The 19,289-nt window shown below is 50.8% G+C and overlaps 3 protein-coding genes across 9 annotated transcripts in view; 1 reads left to right on the forward strand and 2 right to left on the reverse strand.

The window, feature by feature from the left end:
• Il4i1 (interleukin 4 induced 1) overlaps window positions 1-10,509 on the reverse strand; it is a 36,336-nt gene extending 25,827 nt beyond the window's left edge. For 2 of the 3 annotated variants that reach the window (XM_087200576.1, XM_004866857.4), the window contains exon 1: window positions 10,341-10,509. The gene's annotated coding sequence lies outside the window, so the exon portion shown is untranslated. The remainder of the gene's footprint in view (window positions 1-10,340) is intronic. The other variant, XM_087200575.1, reaches the window with a different exon arrangement.
• The window catches only part of Nup62 (nucleoporin 62), a 23,808-nt gene extending 12,858 nt beyond the window's left edge, over window positions 1-10,950 (reverse strand). The window contains exon 1 of one of the 3 annotated variants that reach the window (XM_004866851.3): window positions 10,800-10,950. The gene's annotated coding sequence lies outside the window, so the exon portion shown is untranslated. Of the gene's footprint in view, window positions 1-5,647; window positions 5,822-10,340; window positions 10,525-10,799 lie in introns of those variants that run through there. The other 2 variants (XM_004866850.4, XM_087200579.1) reach the window with 2 other exon arrangements.
• Atf5 (activating transcription factor 5) lies at window positions 10,221-16,420 on the forward strand. Of its 3 annotated transcripts, XM_021245696.2 has the most exons (4): window positions 10,759-10,933; window positions 11,466-11,548; window positions 11,784-12,077; window positions 13,513-16,420. In XM_021245696.2, the coding sequence occupies exons 3-4, from the start codon at window positions 11,900-11,902 to the stop codon at window positions 14,157-14,159; spliced, it is 825 nt and encodes a 274-aa protein (XP_021101355.1). In that variant the 5' UTR covers window positions 10,759-10,933; window positions 11,466-11,548; window positions 11,784-11,899; the 3' UTR covers window positions 14,160-16,420. The 3 variants fall into 3 exon arrangements, with proteins under 3 accessions (XP_004866912.1, XP_021101355.1, XP_021101354.1); XM_004866855.4 differs by lacking the exons at window positions 10,759-10,933; window positions 11,466-11,548 and adding an exon at window positions 10,221-10,409; XM_021245695.2 differs by lacking the exon at window positions 10,759-10,933 and having other exon boundaries at window positions 11,317-11,548.
• Window positions 16,421-19,289: the final 2,869 nt, after the last annotated feature.

Below are 19,289 nucleotides of genomic sequence, written 5' to 3' on the forward strand. Positions count from 1 at the left end.
CTGGCTATGGTACCTCCATTCCAGGTTTCCCAGGGACCAGCACACTGCCCTCCAACCTGCGTGCACTGTTTCACTCTAACCAGCACTGACTGAAAGAACTATTTCCTTCCAGCCAAACAGTACCCGAGGATTACAAACTTCTGATCTCATGTACGAAATGCATTTATTAAAAATAATGAGCTGGAAGTCAGCCTGTAGTCTCAGCACTCAGGAGGCTGAGGTGGAAGGATTGCCACAAGTTTGAGGCCAGCCTTGGCTACACAGTGAGTTTAAGGCCAGCCTGAACCACACAGCGAGATCCTGTCTCAAAAAAGAGCTGGAGCCAGGCACGGTGGTGCATACCTGGAATCTAAGCACCTTGGGAGGCTGAGGCAGCAGGATCTCCCATTCTAGCCCAACCTGCCCAAGTTTGGGAGATCCTATCTCAAAAAATAAAAAAGGGTTGGAGGCGTAGCTCATTGTAAGCAATTAAGTTTAATTTCTAGTACCAAGAAAACAAATATATAAATAAAAAAATGATGACGAAAGACACTTGCCACTGGGTACTCACCATGTGCTGGCGCATGTTGACTAATTTACAAATACAGTATACCCCATTCACTGAACAAACATTCATCCAGGTGTAGGACTGGTCCTATGCTGGCCAGCAAAGATAAGATAGCTGAGTATGGTGTTGTACACCTGTAATCTCAGCTACTGGAGAGGCTGAGGCAGGAGGAAAACAAATTCAAGACCAGCATGGACAACTTAGGAAGATCCGGTCTAAAAATAAAAAGTGTTTGGGGATGTAGCTCAGTGTGGAGGCCCTGGGTTCAATCCCCAGCACTGAAGTTAACTTTTTTTGTTGGTACCAGGGATCGAACTCTGGTCCTTGCGCTTTGGAACCACTGAGCTAAATCCCCCGCCCTTTCCCAGCACTGTAAACCATGCCATCATGTGTCTAAGGCAGAATGAATAGCTTAAGGTTTCTGCCCTCAAATAATTCAGAGTTTACTGATGGTAAGAGGCAAACTATAGGACAACATGTAGGATGCTGAAAAAGAACTATGGCCAGAATCTACTGTGGTAGTGAATGGGGGAAGAGAGGGAAGGTTTATAGAAAGCCTCCTAGAGGAGGAAGGGCCGTTCAAGGCTAGCACTGGAGGATGTGAGGGGTTTACTCAGGGCAGGAAAGGGTCATGGGTTTCGGCAAAAGCTCAGACAGGTAAGGGCTTACAGCCTTGGGAACCAGGAGACCACAGGGTGACAAACAGATAAACAAATGGCTGATAAGCACTTCAAAAGATGTTCAGAACCATTAGCCATCCAGAGAATATAAAGCAAAACCTCAATGAGGTACCACTTCACACCCATTAGGGCACTGTTAATAAAAAAGATGAATAACTTATTGATAAGTATAGCCCCCCACTGCAGTCCCGAGGCCCCACCCTGTGGCTGACCTGCCTCAGGAACAGAGAAGTATGCAAAAGGTTACAGACTTCCTGGCTGGGGGTGGGGTGAAGGTGGCGGAGATAATCAAGGGGCTTCTAAGGCAAGATAGCTAGCATTGGCTGAGGGAAATACAAAATGCAGGCATCCAGGTATGGGGAAGCACCTTAAACCTGCTCCCTTTGAGATGCTAAACTTGTTCCCTATTTTACTAGCCTAATCTTACTGCAGCTGTTGTTCCTGAAAAGTACACCACCACCCCCGCAAACACACCCCCTTCTTCCTGAATAATGAAAGCGGATCCTCAGCAAAGTTCCTTGAGTCTGTCCACTACAGGCAGGCTTCTCTTGGTCCCCCTTGTACCTTTAATACTGTCTCTTTCTTTTATTTCCCATCGTCCTCCCTATAGGTATCCAAGGGTCTGATAGTCCCTGGCAGGTTGGACCCCAGCCTGGGAAACTCAGTGATAGAAGAGACCCTGGCTCAAAAATTAAATAAATGAATGAATGAATGGGCTGGGATGTAGCTCAGTGCAAAGGCCCTGGGCTCAATCTCTAGCACTGCAGACAAAACAAAAGCAGAAGTAAAAACAGCTGGGGTATGGCTCAGTGGTAGGAGCCCCTGGCTGCATCCCTACCTTGGGGAGAGGGGAGAAGGGAGAGGGAAGAGTGAAGCACTGGTGGAGGCCAGGGTGCAAATGAACCTCGATGCTGAATGAAAGAAGCCAGAAACCAAGGTTACAATGTGCAATTCTGTTTAAATGAAATGTCTAGAATGAGCAAATCCACAGACAGGAAGTAGATTAGTGTCGCCTAGGGCTGGGCAGGAGGAAAAGACTGAGAGGCAATGCTCAAGGGTTTCTTTTTTTGGAGGAATGAAAACATCCTGAAATTGATTATGGCAGTGGCTGCACAACTCTGTAAATGCATTAAAAACCACTGAATTGTACTTTGCTGAAGAGCCACGGTTTGCATACTAAACCAATGAACTAACCATGGGGTGCTATGGTGTGGAAGGCAGCAGTGACGCTGCAGAGGTGGGCAGGCGAGGCTCACTCCTAAACACAGGACCACACTTCCTCCTGGGGTGGGTGGTACTGCTGGTTGAGAACTGGCTGGGAGGAGAACTGGAAATGCTCTGGTCACCTGTGTATGCCATCAGGAGGCTCCACAGGGGAGGCAGATAGGTATGGAGAGGACACCAATACCTGGGGTGGGGCTGGAGCAGCAGGCGGACATGTGCACACATGTGACCACTGACTGCACCCCCCCCTCCTGGGCCTCTCTTCTCTCATCAACACCAACTTCCCAGGACAGTGATGTCAGCAGGGAGGGAGGAAAGGTTCCAGGCTAGGTTGCTATGGAGATGCTGCCATGGAGGTTTCTCTGGGAACCAGGTAAAATCAGCCAGAGGAAGGGGTGGGGTGGCTCTGCTTCTTAGAATTAGAAGCAACCTCAGTCTTTTACCAGCTGCCAGACAGTCTCCACACTAACATTTCATGGGCATTTATTATGTGTGCCAGGCTCTGTTTTCAGGGCTTTACCTGCACTGACTCATTTTCCCCAGCAGCTTTATGAGGCAGGAACTACTACCATTCCCACTTTAGAGATGAGCAGACTGAAGTCAAGAGAACTTAAGTAACTTGCCCAAAGTCACATAGCATTAGGACTCTGACCAAGCTGCCTGGCTCCACATCTGAGCTGCTAACTGTGGAGACAAAAGGGTTAAAATTCTCAGCACCCCAAATTCTCTGATAACACACTTTGGCCCAGGACGTACTGGATAGTCATAAAGCACTGCACTAATGAGGACTACAAATAGTACACGGTATAGATAAATACAAAAACCATTCTTTCCTCCCCTGAGCTGTTATCTTTCCTGAAAGGGTAAAACATACAGATGCCCTTATCTAAGTGAAGAGTCTTTTGGGAACCCTAAGCAAGAAGCCCTGACAATCTGTAACTTTGATGCCCAATCTTAGAACACAGGTGCTTCTCGATTAACAAAGAACAGGGCTCAGTGCTTTAGATTTAGCTCAGTGGTTCAAGTGCCTGGCCTGGCTCGAAAGCGCAAGGTCCCAAGCAAGGTCCCAAGTTCGATCCCCAGTACCAAAAACAAAAAAAACAACAAAGAACAGGAAATGCATTTCTAAGATATCTACATTGCCAATTCAGACCCTTTAAAAAACTCCAGCCTCTCACCCTGTTTGATTTCTCTCTTGGAAACTCACCCACTGTCCCTCAGTGTACTCAGGGATCTAAGTAAACGACTGTCTTTTGTATATTCCTTGTGTGTTGGTTCTTTTTACAGCCCACACCAAGCCCCCTGATCCAGCTCCACTACCCTGATGTCCAAGTACCCTTGCCAACACCCCCTACTGACACTCCCAAACCCCAGGGTCCCTGTGAGGGGTGGTCTCCCCACAGAGAGAGATGTGTTCCCATGGCCTCAGGCTAAGGCCTACAGGGCCAAGCCAGAAGAGAGGGAGTAACAATCCACCAGCCCTCCATAAGCGATGCCCTCTCAGACCCAACACCAGCATGGAGGCATCTGTCTTTCCCTGATTCTGAGTGATTCTCTGGATGGAGGAGAACTTGGCTCTTCATGCACTCTTCTATGGCCAGAGGATCACAAATTTGGGAAGGGGAAACACTTAACACAAAGGTTATATGGGCCTGCAGCTGGAGTTCTAGACACACTGATTTGTGACGGTTTTCCTTTTCCTGAAGTATCTGCTAACGTTCAAAACTTTGATCTCCTAGAGAAAAAGGGGTTTCCAACTTTTCTGTAAAATCAGCAGCTCCTCAGCCAGGCAGGGTGGTGAGCACCTGGAAGCCCAGCACTTGGAAAACTGAGGCAAGAGGACTGCCAAGGCCACCCTGGGCTAGTTCAAGGACAGCCTGAACTGCATAGCGAGGCCCTGTCTCAAAACCCCCCAAACAACAACAAGAACAAGAATCCCCCCGCCCCGCCCCCAGCAGCTCCTCACTGCTTGGCCAGTGGTGCTGCACCTCATCTATCACTTGTCCCTTCCAGGAGCAGGTGGTCTAGGCCTTTGCACGTGTTACCTCTCCGATCATCACTGCCGCCCTCCAAGGCAGTTCTATAGCTGACCTCCTGATGAGGTAATCATAGCCAGGGAGGCAGTCAAGTGATGGGATCCTGGATCCAGGATACTATGCGGTCTCGGTCATCAGTCTGCCTGGTCCTTTTTCTATATCCAGTCCCTGTGAGCACATGAGAGGGGCACCCCAGGGCTGGCCCTATCCTCTATCTCCCAGACGAGGGAGCCGAGACTGAGGGGGAATATACGGTAGGCTACATAATAGTCACCCAACATCCTAGTCCCCAGAACCTGGGACCGTAGCCCATATGGCACAAGGGTCTCCGCAGACATGACTGAAGTCAGATCTTCTGAGGCAGACACTACCCTCATTACCTTGGAAGGCCCTAAGTGGAACCACAGGATCCTGTAAGACAGACGGCGAGAAGATCCCAGAAGAAAGTAGATGTGACGGGGAAGCAGAGGCTGGAGTGATGGGACAAAGGGGCCACAAGCCAAAGAACAAGCTGGCATCTAGAAGTTGGGAAGGCCAAGGAACAGATTCTCCTCTGCAGCTTCCAGAAGGAACGCGGCTCTACCCAAATGAATCTTGTCCTGAGCCACTAAGTTTGTGCTAACTTGTCACAGCAGTGAGATGACACTAACTCAGAAGATAATACCCACCATGCAGGGCCACAGGGCCTAACCAGGCTCTGAGAGCTGTGGTGGCTTTGGCCCAGGGGAACAAGGTGGCCTGAGGGCAGGGGAGGGGCTCTGGAGGACTCTGAGCCCCTGGGCCACGTGGCAGCCTATCTACTCAGTCCCTATACTGCCCTTCCCCCAGCCGAGCTGGCCTTGGCCTTGCTGCCCTTGTTTGCCAGGACGCCCACCTCTAACCCCTGCCCCCTGGCCTACGTGACCCAGCTCCCCTCCCTGCTGCTGCTCAGGGGCCACCATATCAGTTTCTCCTCTCCATGAAGTACTCATTTTAAAAAATGTAGTGGTGGGGCCGGAGATTTAGCTCAGTGGTTTTGCCACCTGCCTCGCAAGAGCAAGGTCCCGAGTTCAATCCCTGGTACCAAAAAAAAAAAAAAAAGGAGTGGTGCCTACATAGGTAGCAGCACAGGGTGAGGGCTGTAGGGAAATTTCTGGGAATGAGGACGGTCATGACCCTACCTCTAGGTGCTCCGGAAAACAGTCACGTACACAGGCATCTGTCAGGAGACTGAAAGCAGCACCAAGTGTGAGGGAAGGGGAAGCCGGACAAGCTATATAGATCCTGAGCTCTTAAAAGAAGCTGGGCTTTACCTATGTCATTTCCTTAATCCTCCTGCATGCTGAGCCTTCAGGGAGAGGGAGAGGGAGAGGGAGAGGGAGAGGGAGAGGGGGAGAGAGAGAGAGAGAGAGAGAGAGAGAGAGAGAGAGAGAGAGAGAGAGAGAGAGAGAGAGAGAGAGAGAGGGAGAGGGAGGGAGGGAGGGAGGGAGGGAGGGAGGGAGGGAGGGAGGGAGGAAAGGACAGCGCTTGAGAGAGCAAGAGTGAGCACAAGCTCAGAGGTCGCCTCCCTTGAGCCAGGCCCTGCTCTAGACATTCTACCTACATTGCTTACTTAATTCTCACCACTACCATACGCAGGGGGTCCTGTTAGTCCCCTCTCAGGAATCAGAGATGATGCCACTTGCCAAGGGACATAGAAATGGTGGCGCTGGAATATGAACCTGGCGGCCTGGCCCTGACCCACCTTGCAGAAAGTACTTGAGGCTGCTGCCTGCGCCCCCAACTAGGATTACGGGCTGGGGGCTCAGGACTCAGGACAGAGACCTGAACCCATCTGATGCAAAACTCCTGCTATCTGGATTGGGAAACCAGCGGGGTTGCTGCAATAGGGCAGGAGGGGAGGGCCTGCCCCATGGCGGAGGGGTAGTGAGACAGGCTGAGATCAATCAAACTTGGCAGCTGTGAGCAGCAGCAAACCTGAGGTGAAGGTCCAGACGTGGAGACCTTGCAGGGCCCTGGAAGTTGTAAAGTGTCTCAAGACCTGGACTCTACCTGATGAGCCATGTGATTCTGCACAATCCCCTTTACCTCTCAAAACCTGTCTCCTGCAAGCCAAGCTGGGGGTGGGCCTCTGTGACCTGAGGTCCCTTCTTGGCATCAAGTCCCAGGACTCAGGGTTCTGGCTCCCCTCCCCCTCCAACTTCTGCCCCTGTGCTCTGCTGTGGCCTCTTCCTTATCCAGGGCTCTGCTACCCAAGAGCGGTTGCCAGGTGTGCCAAGGCCCTCAGAGAATTCCCTCGCTCCCCCTCCCCATCCGAGAGCCCAGGCTGATGTAATCTGCCTGCAACTGCCACCTCACTCCCCAAGCCAGGCCCCTCCGCACTGAAAAAGAGTCCCCAGCAGCCCCACCCAACCTGAGGGGTTGAAGAGGCTGGGCACATGGGCCTGGGGACTCTGCAAGGCCTGGAGAGCCCAAGGCACAGTGAGTCCTGGCTGGACCACCAGCCTGGATCAGGAATGGGGACTTGCAAGGGTTCAGGGTGTCAGGACCTGGTGCGGCAGCCACCTATAACTGGCCACCAAAAACCAGAACACGCTGAGAAGGGCTGAGCAGTTGTGTGTGAACTGGCACCCATCCAGCACAATGGAGTCAAGCTGCTTAGGTGGGGCAGGGTTGAAGTGGATAGGATCCAAGAGTTAGAGAGCAGAGACAAGGGGCCAGGACAGAGGCACTGCAGTCTCTGCAGTGACACCATCTCAGTCAGCACGTGCCACATACAGCCAGCAATAGGATGTTCCTAAGCCAGTTCACATCTAGCTGTTAAAAAATACCCTACCTCTCAAAACACTCAACTCCAGCCTGAAACAAAACCTAATTAAAGCACATTCTATAAACACCCAGCTGGCATTCTTCAAAACTGTCAAGGTGACTGAAAAACAAAGCAAGTGTGAAGGTGGCAAAGATCAGGAGAGGGTAAAGAGCCAGGGATTTAGCTCAGTGGTGCCACCGCCTGCCTCTCAAACACAAGGTCCCGAGTTTGATCCCCGGTACCAAAAAAAAGAAGAGGGTAAGGAGATATGATGCTTAAAGAGAATGTGATATATTGGAACAGAAAACACAAGGAACTACTACTGAAATCAGAATAGAGCCTGGCGTTTAGACAACACAATGCACTGATGGTGGTTCCTTGGTGGTGACAAACGTATCATGTATCATAGTGACCAAGATGTTAACAGGGAAAACTGGGTGAGGGGCATAAAGGAGTTCTCTGCACGTGTGTGTGTGTGTGTGTGTGTGTGTGTGTGTGTGTGTGTGTGTGGTACTGGGGATTAAGCACTGAGCTACATTTCACTCACCTCTTTAAAATAACTTTAAATTTATTTTTATTTTGAGACAGGGTCTTGTTAAGTTGTCCAGGCTGGGCCCAAACTTGAAATCCTCTTGCCTCCTGCACCACCATACCTCACATCTCTGCACTATCTTTCCAACTTTTCTGAAAATCTGAAATTATTTCAAAATAAAAGTTTATTTTTTGGGGGCCAGGGATTTACCTCAGTGGTTCCGGTGCTTGCCTCGAAAGTGCAAGGTCCCAGGTTCCATCCCCAGTACCAAAAACAAACAAAACAAACAAACAAAAAAACCATGGCTGGGTGTGGTGATGCACACCTGTAATCTTACCACTGGGAGGCTGAGGCAGGAGGATTGCTGTGAGTTTTGGGCCAGCCTGAACTATACAGTGAGACCCTGTCTCAAAAAAACAAAAATAAATAAATAGGATATCCATGGGCTGGGGGTATAGTTCAGGGTAGAGGTCTTACCTAATGTGCTCGAGGCCCTGTGTTCAATCCTCAGCAAAAAACAAAAAAAAGCCTAAACTGAGTGTGGGTGTGCATGCCCACAGTCCCAGCCACTTTGGAGGCTGAGCCAGGAGGATCACTTCAGCCCAGTTTCAGACCACCAACACAGTGAGATCCAGTCTCAAAAGGAAAAAACCTAGTCCTCAGTATAACCTTAAAGGTCCCCTCAGAATACCCTGCGGTGGACTGCCTCCAGCAGTGTTTCAGCAGCCTAGCCCCAATCCCACCTGATACACTGCTCAAGTATCTACACTAGGAAGTGGAAACAGTCCTCAAGCCTCCTTTGGAAGCTTTTAGGGGACTTGTCTATAATCACAGAGTCAGAGCACATCCACCTCAGTAACAGCAGTGCCAACAGCCCCTTACTGAGCACCTACTGTGTGCCAGCCACTAGTCTGCACATCTGGCATAGATTAACCCATTTAATCCTCAAACAGCTCTAAGGTGTAGCTTACTATGAAAGCCACTTTTTACCACAGAGGAAGCTGAGGCACACAAAAGTAAAGGAGAATGCCAGGGCCACAAGCAAGGTGCAGTCAGGGTTTGGACCCAAATACTCTGCGATCCAGAATCAGTGCTCTTAACTTCTACTCTATATATTGCCTAGGTTTTAACACAGGCCCTGTGCAGCCAAGGAGATAAAGGGCAATTGCTCAGATACTGGTAGGATTAAACAGTGAGTCCCGTGAAGGAAGAGGGTCAGATCCCAAGGACTTCCTGCATGCAACTGGGAAGTGGGGATGAAGCCTGTGAGAAACTCTTAGGGTTCGCCTATCCTTCTCTGGGCCTTGATCAGTCTCTTAACTGCCCTAGAAAGAAGGTTGAACTCCAGGTGGGATGTCCTGATGTGGATGGATGAAGGGGTGGGGCTTCTGTAACAGGAAAGATATCCATCCACGTGTGTGGGTGGGAGAGGGCACAGGAGGAACAGGATGGCTACCTAGTGGTTTTACTAAACGGAAATACAAATGTCCCCTTTCTTGGTAGGGTTGGGTGCCAATTCCTACCTAGTAGCAGGGAGCAGCTGAGGCTAAGGACTGAAAGGAAGTCAGGGCACTGCGCAGGGGTTGTAGAAAAGGCTGAATCCTTGGGGGCAACGGAGGTGGGAGGGGGAAGTGGGGTATCTGGGAATTGAAACCCTGGAGTGAGGGCCTCAAGGGCTAAGCGCCTGGGGCTCTTTCAAGGTGTGGGGAAGACGATGGGCTCCAGACTTCCTATTAATACAGTAAATAGGGCCGGGGATTTAGCTCAGTGGTTTGGCCGCCTGCGACCCGAGTTCGATCCCCGGTACAAAAAAAAACACAACACACTAAATAGCCCAGCTTTGTGTTTAGATCTTTGATACTGTCTAGTTTGATTTTCATAAACTACTCCACCACGCAGAGTTGATTTTTCTCATTTACAGAAAGGGAAATGAGGTCTGAACAAAGTTATTTGTTTAAGGCCACCCTGGCAGTTTTAGGATTTGAACCCAGCACGGTCTGTGACTCCAGTCAGACTTTTAACTCACGAGGGTTCTCGGGGTGGGACGGCGGTTGGGGGATGAAATGAAAGAAAAGAGAAACGAACTGGTGGGGGTCAGGGGAAAGGACAGAGTCGATCTCCAAAATCTGAAAGGGCGGGGGCCTGGCCTTCGAGGTCATACAAAGCAATGGTCCAAGGTCGAATGGTGCCGGAGGCCGGTCCCCAGGTCTAAGGGAAACTGGAAAACCCCAAGGGTCGTTAGAAGGGTTTCAGACACGCGGATCCCCACGAGGGCGTCGGCCGGCCCCTCCCGGCTGGGGGCACACGGGAGCGGGGCGGGGCGCGGAAGGATCCAGGCGGGTCATGAGGCACCAGCCCCAGTATATCTGTCCCCAGGCCCCGGGGCCACCCCATTCCCCGTCCTCACATCACGATCTCTTCTTACACTCTCTTCTTACACTACTGCAGCGCCGCCTCCACCCGCGTACTCCCAGCCATGGCTCTGTAGCCGCCACCCCTTTGTGCCGCCGGCCCTTCTCCGCGCTCACCACACCTTCGCTCCCGCTCCCGTCTTCTTTCTTCAACCGAGGCCGCCGCCGCCTCTCTTTTCCACAGCCATGGAGTGAGTAAACCGCTCGGCCCTCCCTCCAACTGCCTTTCCCGCCCTTCCACAGCTCGAGGTCCTCAAGGCCTAGTTTGGGGGTGGGGAGACGTGAGCATGGAATCACGGTCGCGCAGGCGCAGAAGAGAGAAAATGGGCCTTGGGCGCGCAGTTGAGCATGCGTATTTGGGCCGAAGTTGGAGAAGGCGAGTTCTTCCGGAGAGCTGTAATATAGAGCTGGCCAGCGTGTTGCGCCTGCGCATTACTCCCCAATAGCGATTCGTTGCTTACGCGCATCAGCTCACTAGAGCTCGTATTCCGTATAAAGGACGGGCCTTGCGTCTCCTCAAATGCGCATTAACCTCCCCCCCAACCTCCACCCGCGCCTGAGCAAATAATGGCCGAACCTACGGATAGAGAGTGTGCTTTGCCGCTAGGCGAGGGAGCAGCTCGGAAGGGTGGGGGTTTAGCAGTTCTCCATTTCTCCGCCTGATCCTGCTGGCTCCACAGTGCTCTGATTCACAGCTCAGCTTCCTTCCATTTCAGTTAGGATCCTGCTGGGTCGGGGACTGGTTTTAGATTGATATGGCAGAAGGCGGAGCTTAGAAGCACCCTTATTAAGTGGGTGGAGAGCACTCTGGGAGGCTGAGGGAGGGTCGCAAGTTCGAGCCCAGCCTGGGCGACTTAGGGAGGCCTTCCCCCCCCGCCCCGTCTCAGAATAATAAAATTTAAAAAGGGCTAAATGTAGTTATGTGAAGGCCCCGAGTTCAATCCACAGTACTGCAAAAAAAAAAAGGGGGGGGGGGTGGAGCCAAGAGCAGAGAAAAGCGGACTTTAGGGAGAGTGGGCTTGGGGAAATCCAATGTGAGGAGGGGTGGGGCCCAGGCAGTTACGTATTAGCTGAGGGGGGTGGCTTAGGTGGGGCTAAGAGGCGGGGCCTTTGTGTATCTCTGGTTAGGGGCGGAGCTATGTGAATTGAAGTGAGGAGTGGGGCTTCTAGTTAAAGAAAAAGGTGGGATCTGAGTGGGCCAGGAGGTGGGGGAATTCTCCTGGGAACTGACCTGAGTCGCCATCTAGGAAAGGAATGGGGCCTAAAGGAAATATTTTAGAGAACGTCGCATGGCTGGAGGAAAATTCCCCTGGGAATGAGGGGGTTCGAGGTAATTCCCCTGGGAAAACATTGGGGTTCTGTACTGGGGCTTGAGAATTCTAAAGAAAAGAATTCCCTTGGGAGTGGGTAGGGCTTCCAAATTTGGGGAAGGAAAAGGAAGATTTAGGACTCTGAGTGGACCTGGCTTGGTCCCAAGCCTCCCGCTGGCAGGTGGCTCTGGGGCTGGGCTGGTTGGTAAGGCCAGCCTCTGACCCCCCCACCCCGTTGTCCTTTCCCACACACAGGTCCTCCACCTTTGCCTCCGTGCCTGTCTCCATCGAGCTGAGCAACCTCCGGAGCCTCCTCCCTGCCTTCGGTGCAGCCTCCATTGCCATCGGTCCCCAGTGCCTGTGCCTCAGCCATGTCACTCCTGGCGACCCTGGGGCTCGAGCTGGACAGAGCCGTGCTCCCAGCTAGCGGACTGGGCTGGCTCGTAGACTATGGGAAACTCCCCCTGGCCCCTGCCCCCCTGGCCCCCTATGAGGTCCTTGGGGGAGCCCTGGAGGGCGGGCTCCCAGGGGGAGGAGAGCCCCTGGCAGGTAAGGGCAAGTGGGGTGAGCCGAGGGTTGGGAAGGCAAGGGAATAAGGGCAAAAAAGAAGCCACTCATTTAATCATTCAGTTGATAAATTTATTGAGTGCTCAGTGTGGCAAGCACTGTTCAGGTGCTGGGCATACAGCTGGGAATTGGTCACATATTATGTCCTCCAGAAACACAGTGTAGGGGGCAGGCAGGCAGGCAAGCGGTAAAAGATGATATATTGAGGTAAGTGTGCGATAGTGCCAAACACATAGCAGCTGAGCTAAGTGGCAAAGGGAGCCAGTTTAGGTAGGTAGGAAACCCTTTCCAAGTAGGTAACATGGACTGCAGAGTAAAACAGCAGAAGAAATGAAAAGACCTGAAGCAAGCGCATGTCAGGTGGAGGAATCACATAAGCAGATTTGGAGGTGGAAATTATTTTGGGCATCAGGAATTACTTTATTCATGACTGTACCTGAAATACTTGTCACAGTGTTTTGTTAGTAACTAATGAATATCTGGCCATGGTGATTCCTGCCTGTAGTCCCAGCTGCTCGGGAGAATGAGGCAAGAGGATTGCTTGAGCCTAGGAGTTCAGGGTCAGCCTGGGTAGCATAGAGAGACCCTGTCAAAAAAGTAAGATGGAACAGGGTGCAGGGTGCATGTGTGTGTGTGTGAGTGAGGTGATCTTGTTTGGCTTTTAAGAATAAATTACTAGGTGGGCGGGGGATTTAGCTCAATGGTGCCATGCCTGCCTGACAAGTGCAAGGTCCTGAGTTCAATTCCTGATACAAAAAAAAAAAAAAAGAAATCATGAGGAGCTAGGAGTGGTGGTACATGCCTAAAGCTGAGGTAGGATTACAAATTCGTTCCCAGCCTAGGCAACTTAGTGACTTAGCAAGACCCTGCCTTAAACAGTTTAAAGGTGTGGGAGTGGGGCTGTAGTTCGGTGAAATGGCTCTGGATTCAATCCCCAATATTGCCAAGAAACCAAACCGAAGTAAAGCAAAACAACAAACCAGAAGTGAGTTACAGAGGAAGTCAGAGAGCCAGGCATGGTGGCCCATGCCTGTAATTCCTGCACTCTGGGAAGCTGAGGCAGAAAAATCAGAAGTTTGAGCCCACACTAGGCAACTTAGTCTTAGCAAGTTAAAAAGGGCTGAAGGTGTAGCTCTGCAGGAAGGCCCCGAGTTCAATTCCTAGTTCGGACTGGGGTTGTAAGAGCCAGGAAAAGTCAGAGACCTCAAACACAGGGTACTCAGTAAATCTATTCAGTGGTTGACTGGTTGGCTAGTTCATTGGCTGCCAACTGGCTAGTTGGCTGACAGGTTCTTTGGTTCCTTCACTGGTCTGTTGACTGTGGATGATTCGTCGATTGGTTGCCTGCCTGGCTGGTTGTTCTACTGACGCAGCCCGAGTGAGACCAGACGCTTTGTGTCCCCCCTCGGTTCCCCAGGTGATGGCTTCTCAGACTGGATGACAGAGCGAGTTGACTTCACGGCCCTCCTCCCTCTGGAGCCCCCCCTGCCCCCAGGCGCCCTCCCCCCACCTTCCCCGCCCACCGCTGACCTGGAAGCCATGGCCTCCCTGCTCAAAAAGGAGCTGGAGCAGATGGAAGATTTCTTCCTGGACGCCCCGCTCCTCCCGCCACCCTCCCCGCCGCCGCCGCCGCCCCCAGCCCCCTCCCTCCCCCTCCCTCCCTTTGACCTCCCCCAGCCCTCGGCCCTGGATACCCTCGACCTGCTGGCCATCTACTGCCGCGGCGAGGGCGGGCAGGGGGGGGACGCGGGTGTGGGACCCCTGCCCGCCCCCCCGCAGCCCCCCGCGCCGCAGCCTGCTCGCCCCGCCCCCTACCCCAACCCCGCCACCGCCCGAGGGGACCGCAAGCAGAAGAAGCGGGACCAGAACAAGTCGGCGGCTCTGAGGTACCGCCAGAGGAAGCGGGCGGAAGGCGAGGCCTTGGAGGGCGAGTGCCAGGGGCTGGAGGCGCGGAACCGGGAGCTGAGGGAGCGGGCCGAGTCAGTGGAGCGGGAGATCCAATACGTGAAGGACTTGCTCATCGAGGTGTACAAGGCGCGCAGTCAGCGCACACGCAGCAGCTAGGGGCGGGGTCTGGGGCCTGGGCACTCGGCGGCCCTCAGCTTCCGAGCTGGGATGGTAGGTCCCTCGACCTTGTCAGTGTCTTCCCAAACCCTCCTGATTTTATCCTTTTATCCTCTTTTTGCCTTTTTGAATTTTACCCTCCCCCACCCCAATCAGTGATGTTCGGCCTTAGTGAACAGCTGCATCCCTCCGGTACAGCTGGGAACTCGAAGCAGGGAGCCCTGGTCTCCCCACTTTCACATGTGGCTTCGTGGTTCTCCTGTGGAGGTGGTCCTGGCTGGAGTGGCCGCAGGGCAGGGGAGAGAAGTGAGCCAGGAAGCCACGTAAGGATGACTAGGCAAATGAGCACCTAAGTCAGGCACGGTTTTAAGGCAGGGACCAATGTAATATAAGTGAAAAAGCAAGATAAGTGTCCTTGGGATCTGTGTGGGGAGGAAGGGGAGTGGCCTTAGTTGGAGACGGGTATCAGTTTAGCTCTGGGAGAAAATCAGTGATGTCTGAAGGTGTTGGGGGTGGGGCTGCAGCTAGGTGGGGAGGGGACTTTTCTGGGTTGTGAGCGGAAATAAAATGCAGAATTTCCTCTGGTCTGTGTGTCTCGTCTTTGAGAGGAGTTGGGGAGAGTGACTACTAGGGCAGAGACATTAATCAAGATAACAAGGGGGCTGGGGATTTAGCTCAGTGTTTCTGCTTCCTGCCTCAAAAGCACAAGGTCCCGAGTTTGATCCCTGGTACCGACAACAAAAAAAGATAACAAGGCTGGGTGTGGTGGTGCACATCTGTAATCCCAGCACCGTGGGAGGCTGAGGCTGGAGGACCCCAAGTTTGAGCCCAGCCTGTGTAATTTAGTGACTTAGCTAGATGTCTTGAAATTTAAAAAAAAAATAATAAAGAGGCTGGAGATAGAGAGCTCAGTGTGAAGGGGCTGCCTTCAATCCTCAGTACTGCAAAAAATAAACGTATTTGTTCCTTGCCAAGTGTAACAAGACTAAGTCAAAATGTACCCAGTGCAGCTGAAAAAGAAACCAGACCATTTTAAGCTCAGACTGTTTATTGCTTCCATTGACAGAGGGAGAATGAAAGGTGCCGGATCCCTGAAGCCCTTGTCACACACACTGAAAGGACCACATGGAAGCAGAGGGCCGGTCAGCCCAGGAAGGGTCACCAGGTCCCTACTGCTGACCCCCCAGTTCACCCCCATCCTCACATTCTTGGGGAGCTTCTCAGGCTCCCAGGTGCTGTGATTCCACCTGTCCCCCTTTGTTGGCAGCTTACTCCAAGGACTCTTAAGCACTTTCTGTACGTCATTTCAGTGAATCCAGCAGGAAGGTGGCATCACATTTTCGGATGAAGAAATGTTGGCCACAGTCCCTTTGCATACATCTGCTGGGTGGGGAGGGAGCCAAGTGGGCACAGGGTGGGTAAATGAAGTCATGTTTTCTGCCACCAAGTTACCTCCATTCTGGCAGGGGAGTAAATGTCATGTGGACAAATGTACCACTTACAAATGTTTTTGCCTGCAAGTAACAGCAGATCTGACCATGGATTGCATAAACATAGAATTATTTTCTCTCACCTATGTTGAGAGGTCAGAGCTGCTGACACTGTTCAGAGGCTTGGGGAGGTTGTTACTGAGTACTGATTTTCTTAGCCTTTTCCTCATGGTCACAATATGGAGGCCCCAGCTCCAGGGATCACATCTGAATTCAAGGCATGAGCTCAAAATTTTCCTAGAAGATTCTAGCAGACTTTGGCTCACATCTTATTGTCTGTAGCCAAGGGCCTAGCTGATCTCATACCTGCAAGGGAGGCTGAGAATCCGTGTGTTTGGAGGGAAATCAGGGAGAAGAGAGCAGATGGATGTTGAGTTCAGGAAACAATGTGTGTCATCCTCAACGTGACTGTTCTTGTTGGACCAAAAATTTGCACCTAGGAAGCCTAACTGGGCAGGTGTGGAGATGCTCAGAGTGGGGAATTCAATGTGTGCTTGCTGAACATCTTTCCCACATGCCTTGTGTGGTTCTGAACATGGCATAGAGCGATGAACAGACTCCATGCAGCTGGCAGTCCAATGAGGGAGAAATAATCAGGGAGATTGCAACATATGGTTAATAAGTCTTCTCTATAATCCCAGCACTTAGGAGGCTGAGGCAGGAGGATTGCAAGTTTGAGGCCAGTTTAAGCTATATATTGCGTTCAAGGCTGGCCTGGACAACATAGTGAGACCTTGTCTACAAAAAAACAATAAAACCAAAACAAAAATTTGTCAATGAGTGCTGATATTTATTTGTTTGTTTGATTTTTTTTGATACCGGGGATTGAACTCAGGACCTTGAACTTGCAAGGCAGGCGCTGGAACCACTGAGCTAAATCCCTGGCCCAAATGCTGATATTTACATATAGTAATCAAATATGATGATGAATGTTTAAGTTCAAAAAATTTATTACAACTTGGGAGGCTGAGCAAGGAGGATGGCTGAGAGTTCGAGGCCAGCCTAGGCCACTTAGTGAGTTCAATGCCAGCCTAAACTACATAGCGAGACCCTGTCTCAGAAAACAAAACAAAGTATTCGTTACAGAAAAAGACACATCAAGATTAGTTCTCAAAATACCCCTCACTGAGTGTGGTGGCCCATATACTCCTAGCACTCAGGAGACTGAGGCAGGAGGATCGTACCAAGTTCAAGGCCAGCCTGGGCTACATACCGGAATTCTGTCTTGAAAAACCAAAACCAAAACTAGACAAACAAAAATGCACACTTGTTTCAAACATGCCCCATTTTTCTTCCCACTTCCTGAGGCAGTTCTAGGAATCCTCTGTTGTGTGTCTACAATATGGGATCAAAAATACAGCGAATGCCACTTCCAAGTGCCTTCTCACAGTAAAGCAGACTCATAAAAACATGACACTATGTCCTTATCCCCCTTAGCCACAGTGGCACTGTGTGACTTCTGGCTCTTCAAAGTCAAAATGACCATGGAAGGTCAACATTTTCAATTGATTTAGGACATTGAGGCAGCCAACTAAAGACACAAAAGAGGACTTTAAGAACTGCTTCAGAAAGTGGCAGGAAAGATGTGTGTTTGAAGCAAGGAGTGTATTTTCAGGAGGATTAAATGCAATGTGTCTTTTTACCATAATACATTTTGAAAAAGTAAACATGCCATATTTTTTGATCATACCTCATATATATATTTTTCTTATGGTATTTTAAAAAATTTCCAAATTGTGAAATATTATCATCTTAACCATTTTTAAGTATGCAGTTCAGGAGTCTTCAGTCCAGGCATATGATTGTGCAGCCAACCTGGGAGTTCATTTTTTGTTGTTGTTTTGAGGCAGGGTCTCATTACGTAGTTCAGGCTGGCCTTGAACTCACTATGTAGCCCAGGCTGGCCTCGAACTCACGGTTAGCCTCTTGCCTGAGCTTCCCAAGAGCTGGGATTACAGGGATACCCCACCACACCTGGCTCCCAGAGTTCATTTTCCTCTTGCAAAATGGAAACTGCATCCATTCAGCAGTGACTCCCCATTCCCCTTTCCCCTGACACTGGCACTTTGCTGCCTTTTGTCCCTGAATTTGACTGCTCTAGGTATCTCATATAACTACAATCATGTCCTTGTGTGAACTGGCTTATTCCACTTAGTGTAATATGTTCAAAGTCAACCCATGTTGTGGCAGCTGTCAACTTTCCTGTCCTTTTCAAGGCTGAATAATATTCCATCACATATGTAGGCCATGACATTTTGCTTATTCATTCATTGGTCAGTGAACATTGATTTGCTTCCGTTATTTGGGTATTCCCAATAATGCTGCTATGCACATAATTACACCTATCAGTTCTTTTGGATTTATTCTCAGAAGTAGAATTGCTCCTTCAGTCTTCGGATCTGTGGTTGGTTGATCAGTGATCCTCTGAAGCACAGGGCCATGTCCTCAGCTCTAGAACCTTGAATGGGACTTATTTGGAAAAAGGCAGGTGTGGGCTCTGCATCTAATGACAAAGGTCCTTGTGAGGGACACACAGAGGAGAGTGCCATGTGGTGACGGAGGGTCAGATTGGACAGACATAGAGCCAAGGAACTAAGAAAGCCGCTTATGTAGGAAGAAGGGAAGGAAGGTCCCTCTAGAGTCCTGCAGGAGGGGCCTGGTGACACCTGGATTCCAGGCTTCTGGCCCCCAGGACTGTGAGAGTGGATTTCTGCTGTTTTAGGCCAATAGGTTTGTGGCGAGCTGTTGTGGCAGCCCAGGCAGACACACAGCAGCTCAGGCGATGGTGGTGAAGGTCTTCTTCCTGGGCTTTTGCTTCATTAGCCCACACTTCTTGGTGCTGAGCAGAGCAAGATTTAAAAAGAAGGGAAGCGGGCCGGGGATTTAGCTCAGTGGTGCGGCCGCCTGCCTCGAAAGTACAAGGTCCCAAGTTCAATCCCTCGTACCAAAAAAAAAAAAAAAAGGAAGGAAGCAACACATTTCTGAGGTGCCACGGCCATGAACCAGAGTTCCTGTGGATTTCCACCTGTGTATTCAGCTGCGGGACAGGGGCCTCAGGGCTTGAGTTTCATTTGATGAATCCCGGACTGGGACCCCAGGTCTCTGGCAGGAGTACAGGATGTCTGGGTCAAGTTCAGGTGCAGGTTTGCAGCCATGCTCCCAGGACAGTGTTCCCTGCTGAGCCCCTTCTTGGGTTTTGCTTCCCATGGACTTTGGCCTGGGAAGTCCTGGCCAATTGCCGTTAAGAAGTTCTTGTCCTTATTGTGCAGATGTTTTTCTGACATTTTTCTATACATGGGTGGGATGGTCGGTTTGAGCAGTTTAGAGTACCAGTGTGCCAGCACTTCAGGGTTCATGTCTAGCTCAGATCATGTGTTCAGACTTGCATGTTTAAGCCTGAGCTCAGGAATGTCATCCATGTACTTTAACATGTTTGTAATCCCAGCCCTAGGGAGGCTGAGGCAGGAGGACGCAGAATTTGAGGCCAGCCTGGACTATGTAGCAAGAGCTTGTCTGAAAAAAAAGGAGAGGGAGGCCGGGGATTTAGCTCAGTGGTTCCATCACCTGCCTCACAAGTGCAAGGTCCTGAGTTCGATCTCCAGTACAAAAAAAAAAAACATAAAAGAAGAGAGAGAGAGAG

The sequence above is a fragment of the Heterocephalus glaber genome, unplaced genomic scaffold, assembly GCF_053883595.1.
Source record: "Heterocephalus glaber isolate CG9 unplaced genomic scaffold, H.glaber_assembly_v1.0 deba00001744, whole genome shotgun sequence".
Lineage (NCBI taxonomy): Eukaryota > Metazoa > Chordata > Mammalia > Rodentia > Bathyergidae > Heterocephalus > Heterocephalus glaber.